Source organism: Trichomycterus rosablanca, chromosome 25 (genome assembly GCF_030014385.1).
Source record: "Trichomycterus rosablanca isolate fTriRos1 chromosome 25, fTriRos1.hap1, whole genome shotgun sequence".
NCBI classification, from domain to species: domain Eukaryota; kingdom Metazoa; phylum Chordata; class Actinopteri; order Siluriformes; family Trichomycteridae; genus Trichomycterus; species Trichomycterus rosablanca.
In genome coordinates, this window is record NC_086012.1 from 17,109,718 (window position 1) to 17,137,064 (window position 27,347).

The 27,347-nt window shown below is 42.0% G+C and overlaps 2 protein-coding genes and 1 long non-coding RNA gene across 5 annotated transcripts in view; 2 read left to right on the top strand and 1 right to left on the bottom strand.

Moving 5' to 3' along the window:
- pex5lb (peroxisomal biogenesis factor 5-like b) overlaps positions 1–9,390 on the top strand; it is a 34,750-nt gene extending 25,360 nt beyond the window's left edge. The window contains exons 7-13 of the mRNA XM_062988098.1: positions 4,890–5,009; positions 7,002–7,145; positions 7,326–7,396; positions 7,897–8,115; positions 8,433–8,598; positions 8,731–8,888; positions 8,974–9,390. Coding sequence (XP_062844168.1) covers positions 4,890–5,009; positions 7,002–7,145; positions 7,326–7,396; positions 7,897–8,115; positions 8,433–8,598; positions 8,731–8,888; positions 8,974–9,163 — 1,068 coding nt within the window. The 3' untranslated portion in view covers positions 9,164–9,390. The remainder of the gene's footprint in view (positions 1–4,889; positions 5,010–7,001; positions 7,146–7,325; positions 7,397–7,896; positions 8,116–8,432; positions 8,599–8,730; positions 8,889–8,973) is intronic.
- Positions 9,391–10,810: 1,420 nt separating this feature from the next.
- On the bottom strand, positions 10,811–18,579 carry LOC134302889 (uncharacterized). The gene is made up of 4 exons (XR_010007592.1): positions 18,497–18,579; positions 18,133–18,253; positions 13,194–13,348; positions 10,811–13,110 (listed from the first exon to the last, which is right to left on the bottom strand). It is a non-coding gene; the product is annotated as an uncharacterized LOC134302889 (long non-coding RNA).
- gnb4a (guanine nucleotide binding protein (G protein), beta polypeptide 4a) lies at positions 15,748–27,347 on the top strand. Of its 3 annotated transcripts, XM_062988117.1 has the most exons (11): positions 15,748–15,774; positions 15,885–15,944; positions 19,314–19,421; positions 19,995–20,033; positions 21,574–21,680; positions 22,912–22,975; positions 23,072–23,234; positions 23,315–23,381; positions 23,505–23,706; positions 24,014–24,230; positions 24,836–27,347. In XM_062988117.1, the coding sequence occupies exons 3-11, from the start codon at positions 19,365–19,367 to the stop codon at positions 24,940–24,942; spliced, it is 1,023 nt and encodes a 340-aa protein (XP_062844187.1). In that variant the 5' UTR covers positions 15,748–15,774; positions 15,885–15,944; positions 19,314–19,364; the 3' UTR covers positions 24,943–27,347. The 3 variants fall into 3 exon arrangements, with proteins under 3 accessions (XP_062844187.1, XP_062844186.1, XP_062844185.1); XM_062988116.1 differs by lacking the exon at positions 15,748–15,774 and having other exon boundaries at positions 15,840–15,944; XM_062988115.1 differs by lacking the exon at positions 15,748–15,774 and having other exon boundaries at positions 15,840–15,940.

The window sequence follows — 27,347 nt, forward strand, 5'->3', positions numbered from 1 at the left end:
TTCCTCTAGAATTAACGGTCTGGAGTTTCGGGGATGTTACCCTTGTAGCCCCTGTAGAGAAGCGAAGACCCAAACGTCACAGACCGAACGCGTCTCGGCTGATTGACTGCGTCGCTTTAAATGGACAGGAAGTAATCTCGAGTGCGCCGAAGCGGAGCCGAACGACAATGAAGGATGGTAACGCCGTCGTAGCCGTACGAGAGCTCTTTATCACAAAGAGAACACGGACAGAAGAAGATTGATGATCCATACTCTTCCGGGCAGATAACCGAGCCCATGATTTTGCTTTCACGCGGTCCGGCTTCTTTGTTTAAATGCTAATGATGCGCGAGAGAAACGGGGGACAGGAACAGAATTTCCACACATCCAAACAAACAAGAGTTTGTGATTGACGAGCAAATTTTGACGAAAATAGCACTTTTGATTTGTTTGAGAGTATATATTAAACGATTTTCATATAAGCACCTACAGGGGTTGGACAATGAAACTGAAACACCTGGTTTTAGACCACAATAATTTATTAGTATGGTGTAGGGCCTCCTTTTGCGGCCAATACAAGTCCTGCACAGTGGTCAGAGGGATTTTAAGCCATTCTTCTTGCAGGATAGTGGCCAGGTCACTACGTGATGCTGGTGGAGGAAAACGTTTCCTGACTCGCTTCTCCAAAACACCCCAAAGTGGCTCAATAATATTTAGATCTGGTGACTGTGCAGGCCATGGGAGATGTTCAACTTCACTTTCATGTTCATCAAACCAATCTTTCACCAGTCTTGCTGTGTGTATTGGTGCATTGTCATCCTGATACACAGCACCGCCTTCAGGATACAATGTTTGAACCATTGGATGCACATGGTCCTCCAGAATGGTTCGGTAGTCCTTGGCAGTGACGCGCCCATCTAGCACAAGTATTGGGCCAAGGGAATGCCATGATATGGCAGCCCAAACCATCACTGATCCACCCCCATGCTTCACTCTGGGCATGCAACAGTCTGGGTGGTACGCTTCTTTGGGGCTTCTACACACCGTAACTCTCCCGGATGTGGGGAAAACAGTAAAGGTGGACTCATCAGAGAACAATACATGTTTCACATTGTCCACAGCCCAAGATTTGCGCTCCTTGCACCATTGAAACCGATGTTTGGCATTGGCACGAGTGACCAAAGGTTTGGCTATAGCAGCCCGGCCGTGTATATCGACCCTGTGGAGCTCCCGACGGACAGTTCTGGTGGAAACAGGAGAGTTGAGGTGCACATTTAATTCTGCCGTGATTTGGGCAGCCGTGGTTTTATGTTTTTTGGATACAATCCGGGTTAGCACCCGAACATCCCTTTCAGACAGCTTCCTCTTGTGTCCACAGTTAATCCTGTCGGATGTGGTTTGTCCTTCTTGGTGGTATGCTGACATTACCCTGGATACCGTGGCTCTTGATACATCACAAAGACTTGCTGTCTTGGTCACAGATGCGCCAGCAAGACGTGCACCAACAATTTGTCCTCTTTTGAACTCTGGTATGTCACCCATAATGTTGTGTGCATTGCAATATTTTGAGCAAAACTGTGCTCTTACCCTGCTAATTGAACCTTCACACTCTGCTCTTACTGGTGCAATGTGCAATTAATGAAGATTGGCCACCAGACTGGTCCAATTTAGCCATGAAACCTCCCACACTAAAATGACAGGTGTTTCAGTTTCATTGTCCAACCCCTGTACATGCCTGTATACACTATAGGGTCAAAAGTATTTGGACACCTCACCACCTCACAGCTTGTTGGAAATCCCATTATAAATAGAGTGACCTCTACGTGAGGTTTTAGCTACTCTTCTAATAAGGCTTCTCATAAGGTTCAAGTCCCAGTATTGCCAGTTTGTCATGGTTGGGCTCTTGAGCAAGGCCCTTAAACCTCAATTGCTTAGACACAGTACTGTAAGTCGCTTTGGATAAAAGCGTCTCCTAAATGCTGAAAATGTATGATGTCTAAGCAATTAAGGGTTAGGGGACTTGCTCAAGGGCCCAACAGTGACAACCTGGCAGTGGTGGGGCTTGAACCAGCGACCTTTTAAATACTAGTCTAGTACCTTAACCACTAGGCTACAACTGCCAAGCACTTTATAGTAAATGTATGGGAATTTGTGCCCATTCAGTCAAAAAATTTAAGCATTTGTTTGGGTACTGATGTTGGTTGATGTTCCAGTTCATCCCAAAGCTGTTCCAAGCTTTTCTTGATATGTGAACACGAAGGAGAAAGTCGGAAGCAGATCATTTCCTTTATATAATTGATCTATTACACCTGTTAGCAATTGTAGTGGCTGAAACACATGAATTCAATCATTATAAAGGGTGTCTCAATACTTTTGTCCATAAAGTGCATTTATAATCTGTATATGTGAGCACACGGAGCACATTCACACCCAAAGAAAGCCTGATTGAAAGCCGTGATTACAGAGGAAACGTGTGAGGGATTAAACGGCACCGGCTTGGCTCATGCGCCCGTCCGATAAAGTGCTGACAGATTTACACATCTGCCTGAGGATGCAAGATTACTTTCATTTTTCAGGAGATGCTGATTCTGGCCCTGGGTTAGAAAGTACGGGATTAAACCAATTACATGTTTTGTGGACGTCAGAACATAAACACGCACAAAGCCGACAGGAGGAGCGGATTACCGGTGGGGAAGTTTAACAGAATTAAAGAATAGAGGATTAACAACGTGGGCTTTTATCAGGAGGGCATGATGTGGGGCAGGATGGAGGGCAGGCAGTGAGATTTGGACACTTTTTTATGTGATCAGCTTTGCTGTAAAATTTAATTACATCAGGGCAGTCGTAGCCTAGTGGTTAAGGTACTGGACTAGTAATTAAAAGGTCACTGGTTTAAGCCTTACCACAAACAGGTTGCCACTGTTAACTCTTGAGGAAGGCTTTTAACCCTCAGTTGTTTAGACAGTATACCGTCACAGTACTGTAAGTCGCTTTGGATAAAGTGTGTGCTAAATGTTGAATATGTAAACAGATTTTGGATCGTGATGCTTTACAACTTCTATTCTAAACTGTAAACAGTGCAGCCCATGACGGGTCAAAAAGATGAAGCACCCTTGTATTAACGTGTAACTGGCTTTAATAAATTTGGGATTAGAATGAGACATCTTTGATCATGTTGTTATTAGGGATGTAACGATACACTCTACCCACGATGCGATACTGGGTTCACGATACGATTTTTTCCCGTTTTTTTTTTTAACTAAATGAAATCGAAGACAAATTATGACAAAGTTTCCTTTTATTATTTCTCTTTAAAAAATGAAATAAAATAAAATACTGTATTTGTGCTTATCTTACTTATCTAAATAATGAATGCCCTTTCATTCCTAAGGTAGGTGCAAACTATGCCAAATAATGCTTATTGTGTAAAAAAACTGCAATGAAATAAATTCCACATTAAATAAATAAATGAATAATACAAATAAAGAAAGTATCTTATAAATAAATCACATAAATACATTTGGCTGGAAAATCCCCTACTTGGCAACTTTGTAAAGTGCCGTCAACCAGGCGAGGTGAATAGCGCCAGTGCCCTCTGCAGTTTAAAGTGAATATCGATTCATCTTAAATGAATAACCGATTCAAATCGTGGCATGTGCACCGATTTTTAACTGTCTTGTGGTGCATCGTTACATTCCTTATTAAGCAAATCCCAAGCTGGCACCTCACAACAACATGGTTCCTGAGGACCAAAAGCTGCCTTCGGTCCCTTGATACGACATTTTTTTGTTTTTTTTCATGGTTTGCATATTTTTTTCTGTGGGTTTCCTCCGGGTACTGTTTTCCTCCTTCCACCTCCCGAAAACAAGCAGGAGATGAATTGGCTATAACCGTGTGACTAAGTGAATGGGGGAACGTGTGTCGCCTTGGGAGGTACAGGTGCCCACGCAGGATGGATTCCTGCCTGTCGCCCATTGTTTCCAAGTGGTGCCAGACGCCCAGGATGAAGCTCGCACTGTTCACACATACACACACACATACACACACACACACACGTGTTACTGGAGGGTCATTTGAAACGGTGATCCGTCTCTCTGCAGGCGCGGGCTATCTATAGACGTAAATGACTGTAAACAACTGATCTTATGAGATATAATGAAGCTGAGGCATCTCTTTTTTTCTCTCTCTAACACACATACACACACACACACACACACACTGACTGTCTAAATGAAGCGATGCAAACGCTGTGTGAAATTAGAGAGTCTAAATTTGCAGTGCATTTGAAACTGTGATACTGGATCAGTTCTGCTATGTAATGTGAATATGTTTGACATTTTGACTTTGAGGTTTAAAAGCTGATACTGATAAATAAAGCACATCGTAGACGATACACTGGTGTGAAAAAGTCATTGCCCGGTTTGCGCATGGAATCTGTGTTCATATTTTGGTCCAAACATTTGGTACAGATGATTTAACAGAGCTTTATATATTATATAGAGAAAATACAACATATATTGATTTATTAAAGAAACAAAACTATAAAACACCTATTTCTCCCTTGGTAAAAAAGCAGTCGATTCACCCAGTTCATGTTTTGGAGGGTGGAAAAAACCAAAGAACCATCCAAAAACTGAACATGGGTAGAACATGCCAAAAACACAGAGACATGAAGATGAGTAAACCAATTTTTTAAACCATCTTTGCCAAGTTGAGCGGTCAAGAATCCCAGAAGCTTGTGCCAGTTGTGCCAGAGGTTTGTCAATGGGATTTCAGCACTTGGATGGCACAGTTATCTGTTATGTAAGCCCATCAGTGGTTGGCAGGAGGCTGGCGGGAGTGGTGGAGGGTATGTCTGTTTGTACTCTATACTGTATGTCTATCTCTTATTTTCTCCTCTGTCTCTGCAGTCGGACACTGAATTCTGGGATAAGATGCAGGCCGAGCTGGAGGAACTGGCTCGACGAAACTGGCTGGAGGACCCAGAGAGAAAAGGCCCAGTTCCATTCAACCTTTCACCCAAAGAGACGGTAACAGTGATTAATATTACACATCAGCAGTTCATGGTTCTATCAGAGAGAGCTGTAAGGTAGCAGGCTAGTCACAAGCGGCTCACGGTTGGCAGGGAGATCGGGCTCATGGGATTGCTACAGTGATCACAATCTGCAGTCACTGAACCTCTGATTAGTGTAAATGCTGAACTGTTTATTTCTGTGTAAACGAAATGAAACAGAACTGGTACTGAGGTACGTTTTCACTTCAAAGGCTCCAGATGTGGACTGATGCTTCTTTCATCTAAAATTCCCTCTCATGTCCAAACCGTGTGTGTGTGTTGGATTTAGGATGGACACTGATGTTGGATGATAAGACCTGGTCATAGTGAGCATAAAGTCAGGAGGAATTTTTAACGAAGCTCAGTGGGGTTCATGCACTGCCACGCTTCAATGCTGCCGCAATCTTTGAGACTCTAGAATGTTGTGGAACATCTTCAAGCCATAAAACCTCCTTCACACAGATTCACAAACCAGTTGGATTATTTTAGCGCCATCTAGACCAGATTTATCTGTCAGACCTCTAGACAGTGTGACACGTTTAATTGATTCGGACTTTTCACTGTACCAGAGTCTAAAGTTGACATCTGATCATGAGCTTGTTGGAAATGCCATTAAAAAACGGTTCAAGCCCCACCACTGCCAGGTTGTCACTGTTCTGCTCCTGAGCAAGACCCTTAACCCTCAATTGCTTAGACAGTATACTGTCACAGTACTGTAAGTCGCTTTGGATAAAAACGTCTACTAAATGCCTTTACATCAGCGGGCATGCTTTACATCAGCGGGCATGCTTTACATCAGCGGCACCCAACCTTTTTTGCACCACAGACCGGTTTCATTGAAGGTATAATTTCACGGACCGGAGGGGGTGGGAGGATTTAAAATAAAATGATACGACGAGCATGATAAAAAACTCAAAGTGCATAATGATACTACTCAACAATTATGGAAAATCAGTGAGAACCCTGAGCTTTTTTTTGCTGCAACAAGATGATCCCACCTAGGGGTGATAGGAAGCAATAACATCCAAGGTGTGTTCTTATGTCCATTCTACTCCTTTGGTTGCTATTACCGCAGAAATTCCCACATCACAGAGATAGGATGTTAGAAATGGAAGCAGTGTTTTTATTGCTTTTGTAGCGTTCTCTAATTATTTATTCTTTCTAATAGTCTACAGACATTTTAAGTGGGTTAAGTGGGAGAAAGTGTCACCTGAACTTTAGGAACATTAGCGTGATCCATTCCCATCTTTCCCCTGTGTTTGATGTGCCTGGCAGAGAAGTCTCACCTGACAACAACATGTTATTCTAGTTTTAGCTACAGTGATACTTGTAAGTAGCTTCTCCAGGTGATTATAAGCCCAAATTAAGGTGACTGAGTTTGTTTACAGTATTTTTGGCCAACCCAAAAGTCTACATTACAGATCAACTGTTAGCACGGCTGCTCTGTATTCGAGGCACACAGAACTTCAGGTGGTATCCTGAGTGGTATGAGCTCCGTGCCCTTTTTCTCTCCACAAGATCTCTTTGAGCAGGTTTTACTGCAATATTAAAGAGCGCAGCTTGATCCAATTATCTACATTCCGCAGAGCACCTCTCCACATCTGTTTAAAGATTAAAAACAGCCTGTGCTTCAGCTCTGAGCCTCCCAAAATATCAATCACACAACTGCTCTACGACAGGTGTAAAGATTCGCTCACTTACATTAATACGCACGTGTCATTGTTAACAATATGGCTGCGTCTGAATCCATCTGAGCATCTGTAGTCCAGTGGGAGGTTTCTGTCAGTCCCAGTGGAGGACATATGGTCTTAGTGCCTATCTACTTGTCAGTTTTATTGTCTATCTACCTGTCAGTTTTAGAGACTGAGGTGTGGCCCTTGTGCCTGTCAGTCCCATTAAAATTCCATGCAGTTGATTACTGATTGCCCAAAATATTGTCTCTGCACTAAATGTTCCTTGTTGCTTACAGGGTTACGTCTTCCACATGGAGAACCCCTTTAAAGACTGGCCCAATGCTTTTGAGGAGGGACTACAGAAATCCAGAGAAGGAGATCTGAACAGTGCCGTGCTGCTGCTCGAGGCCGCCATACTGCAGGACCCACACGACTCTGAAGTACGTTCATTCTCAGGGTCATCTCAGGGTTATCCAAAGCGACTTACATTACTGTTACAGTATACAGTCTGAGCAATGACAATTAAAGCTACTTGACTTTTATGGCCTGAGTTAACAGGACGTTTATAAACAAATGTAGGAATGATAATAACCTGTGTTCATTTTTCTTTTCCTGTGAAGGCGTGGCAGGTTTTAGGGACCACTCAGGCTGAGAACGAGAACGAGCAGGCTGCTATCATCTGTCTGCAGAGGTGAGCGGGCACCGAGAAAATCCTGGCTCATGTTTAAAGTACCTTAGTGCTCTGCAGCTGGTTCAGGAGGGGGTGTTAGTGGAGCTTCCACAGGTTCATCACACAGTCGTCCAGCATTTTAATTTTCTCCGGGGAGGATTATGGGCTTTTCTGATATTTCATAAATGGCATGACATGCTCTGACATGCTTTGGCTTATCTGGCTTTAATCCGCTCAGTCCTGAAACAGGAGCGGTCAAAGCAGTGCTGGGATTTATCTGTGTTCTGTATTGTACATTAAATAAAATCCCATAGACCAGTCTGGAAAAGTCACATCATGTCCTAGCACAACATAAAGACATGATTTGATAAGCTTGGCGTGGAGGAACTGCAGTGGCCTGCACAGAGCCCTGACCTTAATCCTATTAACACCTTTGGAATAAATTGGAACGTCGATTGTGAGCCAGGTTTGCTTTGAAAGTTTTTTCCTGCTCTTTATATCCTGTTCTTTGATATTTTTAGGTGTTTGGCGCTCCACCCGAATAGTCTGAGCGCGCTCATGGCGCTGGCCGTGAGTCTGACCAACGCAGGCCGGCAGCAGGAAGCATGCGAGGCTCTGCATCGATGGATAACGCATAACCCCACCTACACACACCTCCTGCAGGAACGCAGTGCTCTGGACGGCTCACCTCTACCCCAGCGCAGGGGCTGCAGAATCTCCCCCATCCCTATGCCTGGGTGGTACGTTCCACTTATTAGAAGATCAAAAAAGACAATTTGTGTAGAACATTATTATTTCAATGTCACATCTTACTACCGCTTTATCCTGGTCAGGGTTGCAGTGAGTCTGGATTTCCCAGTTTTTCCCCATTCTTAGACAGCTAGTGTGTGTCTAGGATTTTCTGTGGTTGATGGACAGGTCGAAAAATGGGCAAATCAGAGACCTACTGACTCGCTTGATGGACTACATATTTTAACATGTACAAAGTACAGTAATTGTAAGAACAGTTCACTGTGCCAATACAGATACATGTGTTACAGTGTGTGTGTGTGTGCAGCTCTCAGCTGGTGGAGGTGCTGGAACTTTATCAGGAGGCTGTGCAGCAGAACCTGGGCATTGTGGACCCAGACCTGCAGACAGGACTCGGCGTGCTCTTTAATCTCAGCTCTGAATTCGATAAGGCCGTGGACGCTTTCAATGCAGCACTATCTGTTCGACCTGAGGTGAGGAAACTGGGGCGAATGCAGTGATTGGCTAAATAGCAGCTGTACATGAGATGCTAACTTGTATTTATCAGTCTCAACTCTCGTGTAAAAGAAGTTGTAAAATTCTAAGCAGAAATCTGTGTCCCTCAGGACTATCTGCTGTGGAACCGGCTCGGTGCCACTCTGGCTAACGGAGACCGTAGTGAGGAGGCCGTGGAGGCCTACACCCGAGCTCTGGAGCTTCAGCCCGGGTTCATCCGCTCCAGATACAACCTCGGCATCAGCTGCATCAACCTGGGAGCTCACAGGTACGAGCAGGTTTGAGCTATAGAACTCAGTGACGTCAGTTACTAATTGACTGTCTGAACATAGTCTCATTGTTTTGTGTTGTAGGGAGGCAGTGAGTAATTTCCTGACGGCTCTGAATCAGCAGAGAAAGAGCCGGAGCCATACCGTCATGTCCAGCAGCATCTGGGCGGCTCTGCGCATCGCCCTCTCGCTCATGGACCTTCCTGAACTTTTTCACGCTGCCAACGTTGGTGATCTCGACCTCCTGATGCAGGCCTTCAACATGGACATGTGACCTGAACACACAGCTGAAGTGAAGACCGTGCAACACACACCAGGCGCTTCGGTGTAACGAGTCACGCTGAGAGTTCTACTGTATTTATGCTATTACAGCGTGACATGCTACTTGCTACAGATTTGCAGTTTGCACACATATTTTATATACGGGATTTAGAGACAGAAAATGAATGTGCATGGTGTGTGTGTGTGTGTGTGTGTGAATGAAAAGAATGACCAGAACTGAAGCACAATTTAGAGACAGATGATCTTGTATAGTCTTTTAAATGCATTATATGTTAAATTAATTATGTTAATTGCTTTTTTTATTCCTGAATATGAACCAAATGTAGCATGACGGAACTACCAGTAAGCACATCACCTTTAATAAGCTCAGATTATCTGTAGTGAAGAGACCACCACCCTAATCACCCGTTTCAGTAGTTTTCTAACACAGCCTGGCCGATTTGTTGAATCTCGCATTATTTATACACATTGATTGAAGGTATTGATTGTTACCATGGTAACAAGCTCCTCGCTCTGCTTGGTTTCGTAAAACTTTTATCTAGCTGGTTGCACTGTGGTTGTGTGAGTTGAATTAAAGGATAAGTTGTGGTTTGTAGTTGTTATGCTCGCTGACTCACAAATGCAATGAAAACACAGAAAGATTCACCCACCACTTCGTAGGAAGAAATCGTAGGCCTTGAGTTTAGGAAAAAAGGTTCAGAATCGATCATCTTGTCTTATGTGTTGCTTTAAAACTGTTAAAGAAATACATATCAGCCAGTTCAATCATTTTTTTAGAAATGCTTTATCCTGGTCAGGGTTGCGGTAGGCCTGGTGCCCAATTTATTGTTATGCCCACCTCTTATTTTTCCTTTTATCTTGCATGTTTGTGACTTTTTAGCCTCCGTATTGTTCTAGCTTGTTTAAGCGTCCTGCAATTCCTGAAGGTGCTGAGCTATACCTGGCACCTCAGTGACACGGTGTGATCCATCCCATCACACTTATATTAACATTTTCATTTCACCATAAGGTTGATTTAATAGGTGTGAGTAAATAAAAATTAAGTGAATAGGTGTACATTGCCCTGCAATAGATTGGTGCCCTACCCAGGGTGTGTTTTCGCCCCACTCTCAGTGTTTCAGGGTAAAGCCAGACCCACTTGTGCCCATGAACTGGGCGCTAAGCAGATTAATGTGGGATAGGTGGCTTAAACTTGTTTTGCCAGGCGTTGACCAGGTTTTTTTGTTTTATTAAAAGAAATCATCACTTACTCTTTAATTGCTATCAGTAATGTGGTACCAATTGACCTAATGGTGCAGTTTAAGGTCAGAATGGTGATTTAGGCACGCAGTTAGCACAATGCTAAACTGGTGGCTATAAGCTTTTCTTAAACAATACAGAAGTAAAGAAGTAAACCTCGGACACTGAACCTGCCTCTGTTGTAAAAGTACATTTGGGGAAAGAGAAAAAATTAGATTTATTGATTTATTTGGCTGAACTGCCCACGTAAATATCATGTATTCGATTAGCTTGGCTGATAAACCAGTGTCACGATTTCACCAGGTTGCAATTACACGTTCATCCTCATGATGGCACTGTTGTCACTGTTAAATCCCTGAGATTAACCCTGCATGGTGAGTGACATTAACCCTCATCTCAGTTCTGTCCTCAGCTGCCTTTCTGAGGCCTGTCATGTGCCCAGGAGTGCCAGCAGGATGTGATGCCCCGAGCCATCTGTGTTCCAATACGCCCCTTTGACTGCCACCAGCTCGGGGTCACCACGGGGGGTCGACTTCAAACGCCTCGAATAAAAGGTCACGGCAAAAAAAAGCCTCCACAGCATCGTGTTGAAAGTATCTATTGGAGCGCAATAGCACAAAAGGCCAAGCAGATACTAAACAGATTTACAGATACATACATTTACAGGATACACAAATGAGCTTCATTAACTGCAAAGGTGGCATTTTAGGGTCTCTTTATCCCTAAACTGTTCATGAGACCAAATATTAAAGGTAGCATGTGAGGCATTACTAGCGTTTACTAGAATAGATTCATTACAATACTATGCAAGCCATAATTGTTGAGTACTTTGGCGTAATTACTGCTTTGTATAACATCATTTAATACACAATAAACAGAAGTGATTTGTTTCAAATACACTGCATGACCAAAAATATGTAGACACTCGAATCTCATATTCATATATGCTTGTAAACATTTGATTTCATATCCTGGGTAAAAATACAGACTGGGTACCCATAAAGGGCATTACATACACTGTTGCCAAAGATCACACATTGTTCTGTGGAATAGCATACTTATGGCATTCCCCAAACCAATATTCGACTGTTAGATTGGTATGTGTGATTGATCACACCAAAGAACAAGCTTCCAAATGCTTTGGAGTAATGATTGTGTGCTGGTGGTTCATCCCAATCAGAGGACTGTATGAAGCTAAACGACCATGCACTCCCAATCCATTAAGCTTGTGATAAAAAGTGTCACAACCAAGGACAATAATTTTTGCATGTAACAAATTGAATTATGTAGCTGAGCTGTTGTTGCTCCGAGACACTTCACAATAACAGCAGCAGAACTGACTTGAAAACGGCTTATTAAAAAGTTTAATGACAGTGCCAGACTGAAGTATGACCCATTCTGCCACTATATGCATTTCAGTATACTTAGTATGCCTGATTTTATGCCAATGTTAGCTATGGGAATTGATTATAAATGATCCAGTCCCACTAATTAAAAAGAGTGTCCACATACTTTTGCTAGTGTAGAAGGAAATATATAGAAGGAAATTCAAGTAGGGGAAAGAAACATGTCCTAATATTTTCCCTTTATTTAAATAAACATAAATAAAGCATTTTATATCAGAATGGTGCATGAATTACAGCTTGTAATATAAATTAGCTGAATGCTAAATCTGCTGTCTTGTTTGTTGAATCTTTATCATAGAACTGAAATTTCTACATGTGCAATATGCTTTTGCCAAAACAGTACATATCCCATCAAAAGCACCTCAGTCTGTAGCATAATAAAGCATATAACAGTCACAAGTGATATTTATTATTAAATTAAAGAACTACTATTTATTTAATATGCTAGTTATGGAATATTATAAGTCAGCATGTTTATCCTACTGAATAATTTAAATACGCTCTGGGACTGTTTTGTAAATTCTCCAGATAATTATACCTCTGTAAAAGGTAAAACATGATGATGTATTTAGAACCAATAATAAAACTATTTTAGAAGGAGTTGATACAAACGGTCTCCTGTGTGTGTTTGTGTTTTCTGACTTGCATTACCGGTAAAGCAGATTCTGATTTAGAATAAAGCTAAATGTTATTGCTGCAAGGTTATATTCATCTAATGAATTTACACTTCATTACCCAGCAGATATGATTATGTGGTCACAACGTTGTTGCAGATACAGCATGAAGAAACAGCCTCGTGTGTTTACAGCATGGTTTAAAATAGATGTGTGATATGAATAATTTCTTCCACCACAAATATAGTTCCTCAAAAGTGGACCTTTATCACGCATTTTAGTAATAAAAGAGAAACGAAGACATCAGATTATAAATGCATGTGTAAGATCAGTAATCAAGTTGATCAGAATGTAACAGGTTACACGGGCAAATCTTGATTGTGCGTTTTATATTTCCTCTTTCTATTTGCTTCTAATTTAACTTTAATTATTACTCTAATAATTCATTAATTCATTTTCACTATCCAATATTAATAATACAATTAAAAATAACATCAGGAACTTGGTTATTGCAGTGGGAAACCTACTACTGCTGGGATTCATTGGCATCTCTATACAGACATAATTGGCTATGCCTAAAAAGGTGGCCGGATGGCCGAGGCCCCTGATGGATTGCCGTCCTGTCCGGGGAGTGCTGCATTGCGCCCAGTGATTCCAAGGAAACCAAGCCCACCACGACACTGACCAGGATAAAGCAAACATAAAAATGAAATAATAACACCCACAACAATAACAGTATCATTAACAACATAATAATACAAACCTCATTATTTCTGGAGATGTTGGGACAGTGGCAGGTCTGATGGTTTAACAGTAAGTGTCATCCTGTGATTTGCTGTTGCCCTTTCCAGGGTGTTATTATTATTTTTTTTTACCTTGCATCTAGTGTTCCAGGCTGGCACCAGAACCAGTGCAATCCTGAGGAAGAAGATGTTATCAAACATGAAAGAATAAATAAATGAATGAATGAATATATACAATTTATGAATCAAGGTTAGTCCCTGTTCAGTTTACCATGTCAGGTGGTCTGAGCTCAGGAAAACCCATGAAAATGAATTTAATAAATGAGTAATAATACTGACGTGACAAATATGTGCACTAATGTCTTTTCTCACATCACTAAGGTCCTGACATTATAGGCCATGTATCGTGATATCAGTATCATGTCACACATTTCTTTCTTTCCTGGTTTTGTCCCTTTAAGACTTTCAAGCATCCTACACCCCTCCACCCTGGGTAGTATCCCGTTGGAGATGAGCTCCCAATTACGTCCCCTCAGCCCTGCACTGTGCCAGCACTTCACACACTGATCTATACTGGAAACACACACTATACTGTACCACCAGGGACCAGGACACAGCAGCATTATTAGGTAAGCAACTCTATTATTATGCCTCATCATTTATATATTTTATTTTCTTCAGTGAATGTTTTGTGAATTCTGAAACATTTGAGTTTTATAAGAATCAAAGACAGAATTCATTGCGTGCTGTAGTGTTTAAATTACACAGTAGGCTAAACATACTTCAATAGATTTTTTTAATTGATTTACTGTAGTTCACACATGTTGAATGTTAGTGTGTGTGTGTGTGTGTGTGTGTGTGTGTGTATATATAAACCCAAGCATCTGCTGATTTAATTGTGATGCTGAAACTGAGTGTGTTTGGCAGCAGTGCTCCCACCCAACGGATGTGGCATTGAAAATGAGATTATAACCATAAGTGCAGCTCATGGGTCCACCTAAAACCCACACAAACCTCATCAAACACTGATATAACTGGAAAAAAGCTCAGCAGAGGTAATTCCTGTCTAAAGCTGTTATATGTAAGCTGTTATACTTTGACTATATATTTTTATCTGATCCTTTTAACATTAGGTTTAATGCTTCCTTATTCTACTTATGAAGTTTTATCTTAGATAGATTTGTAACATTATCTATATGCTACTTTTAGACTAAAATTGGCATTTTAAATATAATATTATTTGTCTTTGTGAGACAGTTTGATCTGGAGCCAAAATCTAAATTAATTAATTAATTTATTATACTTTTATTATTATATTTGGTTCAGAGATCCAATAAACAGGTATTTGAAGGTTGACTTCAAAATATTACAATTTAATTCATTAACATTACCTAATTTACCATATTTAGTATTCTATATGCAATACAGTTAATTTCTGTGCATGCATTAAAGCTTTACCAGGTACACCAATACAAATTCTATTACATATAAAATGCTATTATGCCAGGTTTTACACACAGAACATGTAGTCTTTACATCTTGGTTGTATTTAGTAAACAGAACTTAAATTGTCTTGTATTGTTTTAGCTAGTGAAACTATTGGCTTCCTACAAATTGCAAAACAACCAAAGTTGCTGGTAAGGTGAGTATATGAGGCCATTTTTTATTTAATATTGCTCTACTTTAGCTTAAATTAATCCTTGGTGTAAATAAATATGTGTGCTATGCCCTGCAATAGGTCAGGAAACTGGCATTCAGTACAGTGATTATTATTGCCACCTTGTGATCTGTGTTCAGTGAATGGGCTGTGGGCATATTTGTAAAATGCAAACTCCTTAAATGCTCTGAATTCCTCTTAAACCCCCTAAACTGGGTGGCTCCTAATCTGACAACAACCTGCTGACTTTAGATTTAAATTGTTTGACATGGTACATATAATTTCTAACATATATACAGGCTTTTTTTGTTTTAGTTAACATTTAGGAAAAAGAGGGGCAAATTTTACAGTTTAAATTGTTTTACCACGTTTAACTGAATTGAAATGATGCACTGAATCTTATTTTGCCCTGAAAAGCTTTAAAATCACAAGACATTTCATGTATTATGCACAGGCTTCTGTTTAATAGGCTGATTCACTGCAACCATGATCAGAATAGTACTTATAAACAAAAGAAAATATGATAAATATCTCCTTTTCTATTCTGTTTAGTACTTGAAAAAGGAATATTTATGTGCAGAGTCGACTCGTGTATCGATTCAGTTGGTTGTTTATCAATTTACTTATCTATCCGAATCAGATTTGGAGTCGACTCCAAGATTTCTTAGTTCAGTCATTTTGATAATTGAGGAAGCTGGGGGACGATACCATTGTCATAAAAGGGGTGAACAAAATTCCTGTAGTGTAAAATTAGATCATAAGACGTGGCCATTTAGCATAAACAAACTGAAATATATTACGTAGAAGTAGTATTGCTATTTACAGCTCTTTTTGTAAGTTGGAACGTAATTGCTATATAAATGTCTCTTTTCTTTCGCCTGACTTCCCCTTTCTTTCGATTGTTGCCAGGCTCCAATATCGCTATGGGTGTGGCGGTAATCCCGGTAAGAATTGGTTAGCTTGCTTTTGCTTCAAATTTGGCGTTTCGTTTTTGGACCAAATAATGAGAAAAATGCGCAAACTACATTTTTAAAAGTTTCTCCTTCATTTGCAGAAGAATGAGTAGAAACTGACGGAGGGTTCATCCCTGGATCTTAAACGCTATCAACAGTAGGTAAAGCCTTTAAATGTTTACAAGCTCGTAGCTGTGCAGCTAATGCTAGCGGACAAGCTATTAAAGCTAATGTCAGCTAGTCTGTTTATAAAAGTGTGTATTTTATACATTTAAATTGATTCCGATTTGTTTTTAGTGTGTTAGGAAACGTATCTCGTTTTTTCTAGACATGCAACATGTGGTTAAAACTGTAGATTTCTGGACGCGTTGGCTAATGCTAGCTGGGTAAACGAGCTGGCAAAAATCTAAATACTAACTGAGAGTAAATAAAATATTTAGCCAATTTAATTACACAAAGAAAACACTATTTATTTATTGTTTAGATACAAGCATTAAAAGCCAGAACACGGAGGACATGTGTCAAAATAATAAAACAAGCCCTGATGTCTGTGTACACACTGGATGACCACTTTATTAGGAACACCTCAAATTAATGCAATTATCCAATCATGTGGAGGCAGTGCACTAAATCATACAGATATAAATCAAGAGCTTCAATTAATGTACATTTAACATCAGAATAGGGAGAAATGTGATTTAAAACACTTTGAATGTGTGTCCAAAATGGCTCATATAGGATAGAATGGATAAAGGATAACATCATCCAGTGAGTAGCAGTTCAGTTCTGTGGGTGGAAGCCCCTTTTTAATAATAGAGGTCTGAAGAAAATGTAAAGTCCTAGAATGCTTATCACTTGTTTGTTCTACAAGAGCAGGAGAGCACACCAAGTTCCTGTCCTGTTTATGACGAATTCTGTTCCTACCAGCCACACGTCACATCAGAACTCGAGAATGATCAGACTAGGCATCGGTTTCCGAATATACACCTGTAATACGCTCACTATTTGGGTGCTGGTGCATTCTCAACACAGCAGTAACAGTGACGTGATGGTGTGTGAGGTGCTGGTGCTGGTACTGGTGTATCATAGTAGCATGTGTGTGTACTGACGGCGTTTAGCAGATGCTTTTATTCAAAGGGACTTGCTGTTGTGACTAGAAACAATTCAAACCATTGAGGGTTGAGGCAACCTGGCATTGGTGTGGCCTCACAGCAAGAAGGTTCTGGCTCCGGTCTCCTCCAACAGTCCAAAGACGTGCAAGTGAGGTGAACTGGAGACACTAAATTGTCCATGACTGTGTTTGATATAAACTTGTGAACTGATAATCCTTGTGTAATGAGTGACTACCGTTCCTGTCATGAATGTAACCAAGAGTGTAATTGAGAGTTGAGGGCAACAGGGGCAATCTGGGCAACTGGTGTGGCTTGAAACAGCAACACCACAACTGTACAGTACAGCTAAGGTGCCACTGCTGAATCTCTACAACGTTTCAAACGCAGGAGATCCATTGTCAGGGTCACGTGTTCAAAGCGTAAGATACTTGAGACACTAAGAGCTCATTTGGCTGCATTTATGAAGCCAAATTCTGGTGAGGAAATTGTTTAGAGAAAGTGGAAACAGGTTTGGGACGTCTATTGCCCCTTACCGTACTGATTTTTATATAAACAAAGTATATAAACACCCTTCCTAAGTAATTAGATTAAATGTTAATTGGAAACGCCAACTGCTAGGAGAAGACATTTCTGCTCCTGCATGACTGTGTCACTGTGCACATACTGAGCTCCTTGAAGGACATGGTTTGATGTCTTAAGTTTGAAGGCTTGCACAGATTCCTAATTTTAACCTCACTGATCACCTTTGGGATTATTCGGAATGCTGATTTCAAGCCAGACGACCTCGTCCAACGTCCCTGCCTGATTACACAAATATTTGCACAAATAAAACATGGTGTGCTTTACCACACAAAGAGGGGAACTCCATATTAATCCCCATAGTTTTGGAAGTGGATGCCAAACAAGTTCATGGTCTGGTGGCAATGCCCATGTTAGCAATAGTTGTGGCTGAAAATTGCACTGTATGTGAAAGCGATACCCTCCAGAGGCTGTAAATATATTAAAATACATTAATGTGATTGGCTGAACATGACATTTTCACCTAGGTCCAGAACTTGTCTCTGATCAGTTAATAAAATGTAGATATTCCCATATACCGTATGTTTTTTTTGTTATTTTATAGAACGCTGGACTTAATAATTAAGTGTTTTTTGTAAGTGTGTTACTGTGGCTGAAAGGCTTCAGCAAAACTGTTGATTAGTGGCATGCAAAGAATATTGACTTAGAAGGGTCGTACCTAACACACGACGTGTGTGTGGTTGCCAGCTGCTTCTTTTTTACTTGCACAATGTGGGTTTGCATACGGAGAGTCACGCACAGCCGCCATCGACCACCCAGCACAGGCCGTATTGTTCCTCCTGCGAATAAAATAATTAAAGTATCGAGATTTACATTGAGCCACTATGTCGCAATTCTTACTGACTGTTTACACATTTACTAGTGTAAATTTGACCTTATGATCTAAAACAAATCCAAATTTAACTGTTTAAAGGTTATATGTATCAAATGTGATACCTTAATATATATATAGCTTGTTTTTCTTCCTGTATTAGAGGAAACTGCTCTGATAATGAACAATTGCTTAATGCACAAACGTTTACCTAAAAGCTTGGTGTGAGCGTGTTTATTCCTCTTGATATGGTCGGTGAGGAGGGAGTAACGCTCCTTCCTGTTTTTTCAAACACAACAGTGCTGTGGTTCCTTAGAAACTCAGGTTAAAGTGCACAAAGCATTGCAGCTGCCGAATGCGACCTCAGTGGTGCCTGATAGACACATCAGTTCTGATTTTGATCAGAGACAGGTGACTGTAGGGTGATTTATGAAACCCTTTAACTTTGTCTAGAGTGTCAAGGCTGTTCGATACCGCCAGACAACCGATGCCACCGTTCAGAAATGAGATAAACGATGAGAGAACCTCCCTCCCTTTATAACTGTTTTGGCCATGAAAATATCCTGCGATATTGCAGTCATGATTTTTGAATCCCACTAAAGCCATTTCAAAGTTCATTCAAAATAAGACACACGCATCTAGATCAGTATAATACAGAGAAATGTAAACAAACAAGCTGCTCCAGTAAATAAACGACCTTTTTCTCTTCACACAGGCATACAGTGATGCCATGTTAAAGAAATGTATGTGGACATGTTGAGGTTAACATAAATAAATTTGCACGAGCTTTTCAAACTCCATATCATACAGAGTGAAAAATAAAGCTTTTCTAACACAGTGCTTATGCATTGAGGAACTTCTCATGATTTGAGAAGCATAACTAGACGAGTCTGACACGGATTACTTATAAGATCCTTAAATCCGTTGAAAATCTCATTATGATTTGTTGATGCAAATGCTTAACTCATGAAAGGAGTGTAAAGGTTAATAAGCGTCGTCTGAGTGATGTTTCACTTTGCTGTCTGCAGGCCTTGTGTTTATCAGAGTAAGAAGGGAAGTAACGCCCTCAGCGGAGGACCATGAGCGAGCTGGAGCAGTTGCGGCAAGAGGCCGAGCAGCTGCGCAATCAGATCAGAGTGAGTACATGCACGTTAGTGTGCGTCCAGTGACACGACCGCTGTCCTGTACCTGTCTAATCGAGTACAAGCACATTAAACACTTGAGTGTGGCCAGCATGGTCCACTCTTCTCCACTATTCGATCATGGCTCAGTATGGATAGGAGTCTCTGTAGGTGTCATTGGATCGATTGATGTTTTTGGGAAGCGCTGTAACTGCGCTCCTTTGTACCCATTATCTATGAAAGATTGGCCAGTGACGTTCTGGTCAGTAGGGGAGATGGGTGTCATCTCTTCTACTCATGGAGCAGCAATGAATTATGCTCGCTAGCACTCCCGGAGGCATCATTCGGGCTCGAACTTGCCATATCTGAGAGATGACCATTGTTTTACACTATGTAAGCAGTGTAAACCATTTTTTTGTAGTTGGAAACTAAAGAACCAATTTTTAAAACCAAACTTCCTTCCTAAGGATCTGTTTTTGCTCAAATATTATTTTAATAACCCTAAAAGTGGTCAAGAAAGGTGACAAATCATGACAAAATGCCTGGTGTTTCATGATTCAGTCTAATATAATTTCTTGTTTCCTACAGGATGCCAGAAAAGCGTGCAGTGACTCCAGTCTGTCACAGGTAAGCACAGTGGCTCCTTCTGCCCGCCTTAAATCAAGAGTTTAGAAAGGGATGTTGAGATGAGAGGCATTTCGATTTCGATTCAGCATTTAGGATTTAGGATCAGGCACACAAACACATCGATTCTCAGCATTCCAGATTCCCACACTGTTCCATTATTTCAACAAACCGATGTATGGTTTTGTTTTGTTTTTGTTTATCAGGGTGTTTATCGTGGGCAGGGTTGCAGCGGGTCCGGTTTGACTGGAAAGGCCTGGCACTAGGTAGAAACAGTCTACACAAGGGCGCCCATCTATCACAGGGCCGAAATCTTTGAATAGATTCAGCTTTGATTTTGGAATGTGAAATGTCCAGTCAGTACTCGAGTATGTGTGTAGTTTTTGTGTGACCATTGACACAATGTGTGCCCCGATCGGTCATACCTGAGTAGGATTTCTTTTCTCAGCATAATAACAACTGTGTGTGTTTTCTTTAGCAGAAGAACACTTTCACTTTGATTTAAAACAGTGTTTTTGTACCAGTTAGAGGGAAAACTGCTTTCAAAAACAACTTACACACACTTAATTTAATCAAAATAATTAATGAAGCAGGTTGAACTGAGTATGTGAAAGCTAATACCCAAACAAGTCACATGAAGCCTTCTTCCATTATGAAACCATCGTACCAACCAAAACGACACAGTTACAGCACAGTTACAATCAGTTTGACGTTGTTCCTCAGTTCTTGGTACATTTAAGATGTTTAGACCAGTAGTCCCCAACCACCGGCGTGGGCTATTTATTACCGGGCCGCACAGAAAGAATGAATAAATAGAGATCGCTAGAAAAGCAGGTTTTTTTTTTCTTTATTTATTGACGTTTAACATCACAGAGACTTCAGTACAAACTGTTTTCTGTGTTTTATACACTTGGTTCAACATTTCCTTCCCCTTTCCCTCTCTCCCCACCCATGGAGGGAAGAAAACAATAATAATAACAACAGTAATAGTGGTAATAATAATAATAACAATAGTGATCTCTTGTGTACAACATGTGTATTATTTTCTGAAGGTAAAATCAGGCCCGTGTGGTGTTACATAGTTGACCCATTTTTTGTAGTCGAAAAGCAGTTTTCACTGCTTCTATTTCGGGTGTTATTGTCTTATCACCCCTAGGTGGGAGCAGCGTCTCGTTGCAGCGAAAAAAAGCTCATTTTACATCGTTTGTGAGCAATATTATTAAAATCTCTCGCCCCCGCCGGTCCGTGAAATGATATCTTGTATGAAACCGGTCCGTGGTGCAAAAAAAGGTTGGGGAAACGCTGGTTTAGATCTTTTCACCAAGGAATCTTGCTCAAACCGGTTTCCCTTCATCTGTAATTACTGTCTGTCTACTACATGTTTTATATTTTTAGATGAACAGCCAAAATGCTCCCATTGTTAAGTGAACCTGGACTGCATTTGTACCCGTAAAAATGTAAACATTACGCCTCAGTCGGTTGCTATTCATGCTTGTCTTGCATCCTGTACATGACGACTCTTTGTTTCTGACTTCTATGATAGATCACAGCTGGACTGGATTCGGTGGGAAGAATCCAGATGCGCACGAGGCGAACCCTCCGAGGACATTTAGCCAAAATCTACGCCATGCACTGGGCTACTGATTCCAGGTCAGTACCGAGTCGGAGGGAGGGAGAGGGAGAGAGAGGGTGGAAGCGAAAGTTCAGAGAAGAGTGGGAGGATGGGTGGGTCCCCTTAGAGGAAACCCTGCCGCTCTGCCGGTGTATACTCGATGAATAATGCAGCGACCTGCTCACAACTCAATGGTGGCCTGAGATTATCCCGCTCCCCATCTCGCTCTCTTTTTTTTTTTTTTCCTCTCTCTCTCTTTTTTACCGTGACCCTCTTTCAGCTCCCTTCCTGCATCTGCACTCGGCTCAAAGCGGTTCCAAGCGTTATACAGTCGAGTTAATCTGTGCTTATGGCTGATTTGTCTCCATGGGGGAAAATGAAGAGCTTTTAAATGTCACCTAGGCGAACGATGTGCTGTAATTAAATCAGCATCGCACCGCTGTTAGCCCTGCTTCTCCGGCTTCTTTAAAACATTTACTGTTTTGCAATAGGAGACCGATTTAACAAAATAAAATAAATAAAATCATTGTCAGTGTCACTTTGCTCTCTAGTTGCATTATTGTAGCGTGTTCATTTAAGTCAGTAGGGTTTGTTCACTGGCGCATCGCCCCTGTTACTAATGGTTTCTTTAAGCTGCCTCCGTCAGGGGGTGCCACAGCCGATCATTCACCAACATATTTGATTTAGCACAGTTGCACCAGATGCCCTTCTGACGCACCCCTCCTATTTATCTTAGATTGGGGAAGACACTAAGGGTGCACCCCCCCTTGTCTTTTATGCATTTTACCCCCTTTTTCTCCCAATTTAATATAGCCAATCCGCTGCTGGGGACCCCCAGGGCGTCTAAGGAGAGGGTGTATATTCGCCTGACACACTCTCCCTCCGATGTGTGTGCAGTCCACCAATCCCTTCTTACTCTCCCATACTGTGAATTTGCGAGGTCGACTTCGTGTATGGAGAGCCACGGCCCGATCTCTGTGCTCCTTCACTTTCTGTACACAGCGTTGATGACACCGCCCCTTAGTCCGGTCTTTCCCAACCAGCAGACTGGAAGCCAGTTTTGTCTGCTGCAGACATTAGGCAATTGTGCCTGCTAGAGGGCGCCCACCTGGGAGCTCAGAATCTTGGTGCTGGTGTGCCTCGCCACTTGGGCACCCCACTATTACTGTTTAATAAATGCAAGCTGTATAATCTGGAAACATGGTACAGTCATTATTCCAGATCATTATTGAAGCTGCTTTTGTCTTTTTTTCCCTCTCAAATGTTTAGGCTACTGGTGAGCGCCTCACAAGACGGCAAGCTCATCATTTGGGACAGCTACACAACTAACAAGGTAACTACAGTAAAAAAATGGGCCATGGTAAATTTGTCTGAAGTAAAACTAGGGGGTCCAGTCATTAATTGTATTGCCATGTTGCCCTGTCCACAGATCCACGCTATTCCTCTGCGCTCATCCTGGGTGATGACGTGTGCCTACGCCCCCTCTGGGAACTACGTGGCCTGCGGAGGTCTGGACAACATCTGCTCCATCTACAGCCTAAAAACCCGCGAGGGCAACGTCAGGGTCACCAGAGAACTCCCGGGCCATACAGGTACTGTAAGTGTGGATCTGGAACAGTAGTCCTGCATTGTGGTTTGCAAGACATGCTTATCTTTATCCTTCTGTTTTAAGGTTATTTGTCATGCTGTCGTTTCCTGGACGATAGCCAGATAGTCACCAGCTCTGGAGATACAACGTGGTGAGTGACACGACGATCTCCCATTCCTATTAGATACACCTGTCATTCAGTAGTGGTCCGGCATGTGTGCAAAACAGGCACCACTCCTATCTGTCGCTGAAGTACCGCTCTGTTATTCCTCAGTGCTTTGTGGGACATAGAGACCGGTCAGCAGGCCACCATCTTCTCAGGCCACGTCGGGGACGTCATGAGTCTCTCTCTGAGCCCCGACTCCAGGAGCTTCGTGTCGGGGGCCTGCGACGCCACCTCCAAGCTGTGGGACATCCGAGACGGCATGTGCAGGCAGTCCTTCACCGGCCACGTCTCAGACATCAACGCTGTTTGTGTAAGTGTGAGAAACGTACAAGGTGCTGCCGGTGCTGGTGCCGTCAAATTAAACCTGTAATAGTTTAGTAAAAGTAGAATGATTGATTATGATGAACCTCGAACCTCTGCGATGGACGGGCGCCCAGTGTTGGGCCATATTCCCAGATTTTCATATTCAAATGGACCAAAAATCAGTTTTCTGAACCACACTCGATCTTAAACACCGTTTACCCCAGAACAAAAGTGTTTGCGCCCTTAGATCCTGTATGTCTCCATTATCACGTCCACTCCAAAGCGTGTTCACGGTTCACCCTTCTCATTCTCAGTTCTTCCCCAACGGAAACGCCTTCGCGACCGGCTCCGACGACGCTACCTGCCGCCTGTTCGACCTGCGAGCCGATCAGGAGCTGATGATGTACGCGCACGACAGCATCATCTGCGGCATCACCTCGGTGGCCTTCTCCAAGAGCGGCCGTCTGCTGCTCGCCGGCTACGACGACTTCAACTGCAACGTGTGGGACACGCTGAAGGGAGATCGTGCAGGTCTGTTCCACTCTCTCACATAAACACACACACACACACAAGGTCATAAAGAATGCTCATTCGTATATTACACAGCGTACAATGTTAATAGAACGTTACAGTAACTGCAAGCATGATGGTCACTCTCTCTGTTATGCTCTACAATCTGGTCTCCCTGTGGTTTACACGACTTAACATAAAGCCTCCACAAAGGGGCGATCATGTACAGGTTTATGTGCCACCTAAGGATCGTGACCCAGGGTTTAGTGTGTGGCCAACTATTGGTGATTGATTTTGTATCATGTGCCACCCTGGGATGATAACATGACAGTTATGTGCATTTTAAGTTACACACACTGTATTGACAAAAGTATTGGGACACCTCTTCTAAGTATTAAATGTATTTGCAAGGGTTCCCCTCTATTGTTAGCAATTTAGGTGCAATATCTGTATGTGTAATATTCAACGTTTTAGTTAAAAATAAAAACAGTACGGAAAGAAACGGGTGGCTCAGTGGGTAGTTCCCTTTACTTTCACTTCCAAAATTCAACAAGAGTGAGAAATTCGACCAGGCTGCCCAAACATTCGTAGAAAGCTGCATATCTGACGTTGTATTTCCTCCGCAGGCGTTTTGGCGGGACACGATAACAGGGTGAGCTGTTTGGGCGTGTCCAACGACGGCATGGCCGTGGCCACCGGCTCGTGGGACAGCTTCCTCAGGATATGGAACTAACCTAATGGGACAGGACTGGAGATTGATGCACCACTCTGACCAATCACAGTCACTGTAGCGGCCTTCTGCCAGAGGAACTCTTCTCCCCCTGTTACCCCACCTTTCCTCCCCCCTCCTTGTTCATACGAGACCCCTTTCCTACCAAGCCTCCAATCAGCTGAGGAGGAGGAGGAGGAGGCCCAGCTACCAGGACTCTGTCTCTATATCCTTCTCTATCTGTTTATCAGTTCGATCTTTCTATCTTTACAGCCTCCGTGTCCTGAAGAAGTCGAGGAATAGACTGTGTTGTGCGTGTGTGTGTGTGTGTGTGTATGTATATATATACCATATTTGCTATTCTGTGCTTGTATGTAATACGTGCGCACTTAAGTGTTTGGATGTCGTGCGGTAGGTGTGTTAGTCGTCCCCGTCGTGTTGCCTTTAATTCCTGAAAACGGCTTGCGATCGCAGTGCGGTTCTGCCGCAGGTGCTGAAGTCCACCCGCGCCGCCCGCGGGTTCGTGTTCGACGTGCTCTAATGTTTAACGCGTGGGTTCAGTTCAAGGGGCGCGCCAGGCGTGCTGGAGAACATCAGTGACACTTTGTTTTCTTTGCCTCCATCGATCCAGGCTTATTTAGGGCATTAGCCAGCCACGGTGCCTCCTGCTCGCTCAGAGCGGAATTGATAGCTGCCATTGTGCCCTTCACGTGCAGATCTCATTTGCTGGCATTTCCTCAGTTCTATCGTGCAGTATTGTTTTGGACGTCGGCCTGGCTGTTGTGTTAAACCGCCTGAAGCGAAAGCTTTGACGTGGAATTCTGTATTTGAGGCTTGTGGATGGTATTAGAACTGTAGTGTTGGTCTAGTATTGAAACCATTTAGTTATCAGGCATAAAACACTGAATTCATATCAAACATAGGACCAAACTGTCTCCAAACATGCCACCATCAGGGTTTTGTTGCATTCCTCTGTTCAGTCACTATGAGGATGTCCTTATATGATTGGTATTATTGGTATTGCCCCATACTCAGAGCTTTGATCCCAGTATTATTGTGTAAGAATGGTATCAGACTACCTATATGTATTTGTATGCATTATATTGACCAACATCACATCACAGCATCACAAAGGCCAGTAATCTCATAAAGGCTACATAATATGCCGTGTGTTCTCTAGACGTGCTGCATAATTCAGTATTCTAGCTGTACTGTGTCACGTAGGTCCAAAATCCTAACGCTGCAAGGAAAATACAACCACTACAGCGTCCCTAGTGTTTCTAGAGCCTGACATGTGAACATGGAGTAAACCCATCGTGTGTGTAACATCCCTTTAGCCATGAAACAAGCCAATAATGCTGCAAATCTATCGAGAAAAGCATTCCCTATCAGCCACTCTGTTCAAAACGCACCTAAAAACACTAGGCTCCGATATATAAATCTGTCAGAACAGGGTTCCCATTCACATCGATTACCCTTAGCATGGTGGGTCACCGTTGTATTTACCAGACGCTTTAAATTTACGTTTAAATTTGAGCCCTCTGGTTTGTTTCCAAAGCTGCTCTAACTGATCGAGTGTGCCAAATCAATCAAAGAAACAAAGAAGGAAATGAAAGTGAAGTATTTCGGGATGCCCTGCAGTGGAGCTCACCGTATTCTGGCAGATACGTATCGCTTTAGCTGAAGGATAAGCGAGCGGATTGTTTCGATGTTCTAGGAGCAGAAGCTTCACCGTGTTCTTTTTTCTGGTGTAAAACGGCACTGAGGTTCCGTCTGTGTCGTCAGAGCGAGCCTTAACCGTCCTAGTTCAGTACTTGAGTTCATTTTGTGCCAGTGATATGAATGAATTAGAGAATTAGAGTAACGACTGTGCAGATCTGTCGAGCTGTCTTAACACTTTTGCATCAGTGCTTTACTACACACCTGAGCTTTAGGCTTTTTTCACTGACGGTTCACAAGGAATCTTTTATAAACGTTTTGATTTTGTCTTTTCTTACAGTATTGTATTGATGTTTTTTTTGAATGGGGGGGGGTTGAATGGTTTGGATCAGATTTCTCTATTTACTGTGAGCTGTGTGTTCGACCTTTAGTTCATTAACTTTAATCATGTCATATTAAGCGTGGCGTGAAAAGCCAGTCCGAGTGTTGAAGGGCGTGTGAATACTCGTACACTTCGCCTGCCGTGTGTCGAATCAGTTTTTCTGTATTTTCGGTAGAAAATCAGCTTTTAAAAATCGGTGTAACAACAAACGTGTATATATTTCAATCTGAATGTATTAAGCGCAGGCTGATCACGGGAATCCTGTATTTTCTGGATTCGTTTCTGTATTAAAACGTTTTATTTACCTTTAAATTCACCCACTGTTGTCTTCTACATATTTTTTATAACACATAATACGAACATTAAAAGCTGATACCTGAAGTGAAAA

Coding starts and splice junctions, on each gene's coding strand:
- gnb4a (XM_062988117.1), top strand. CDS start 19,365: ATGAGCGAGCTGGAGCAGTTGCGGCAAGAGGCCGAGCAGCTGCGCAAT. Junction 23,235..23,314: donor AGAACTCCCGGGCCATACAG/GTACTGTAAGTG, acceptor TTCTGTTTTAAG/GTTATTTGTCATGCTGTCGT. Junction 23,707..24,013: donor CAGACATCAACGCTGTTTGT/GTAAGTGTGAGA, acceptor TCTCATTCTCAG/TTCTTCCCCAACGGAAACGC.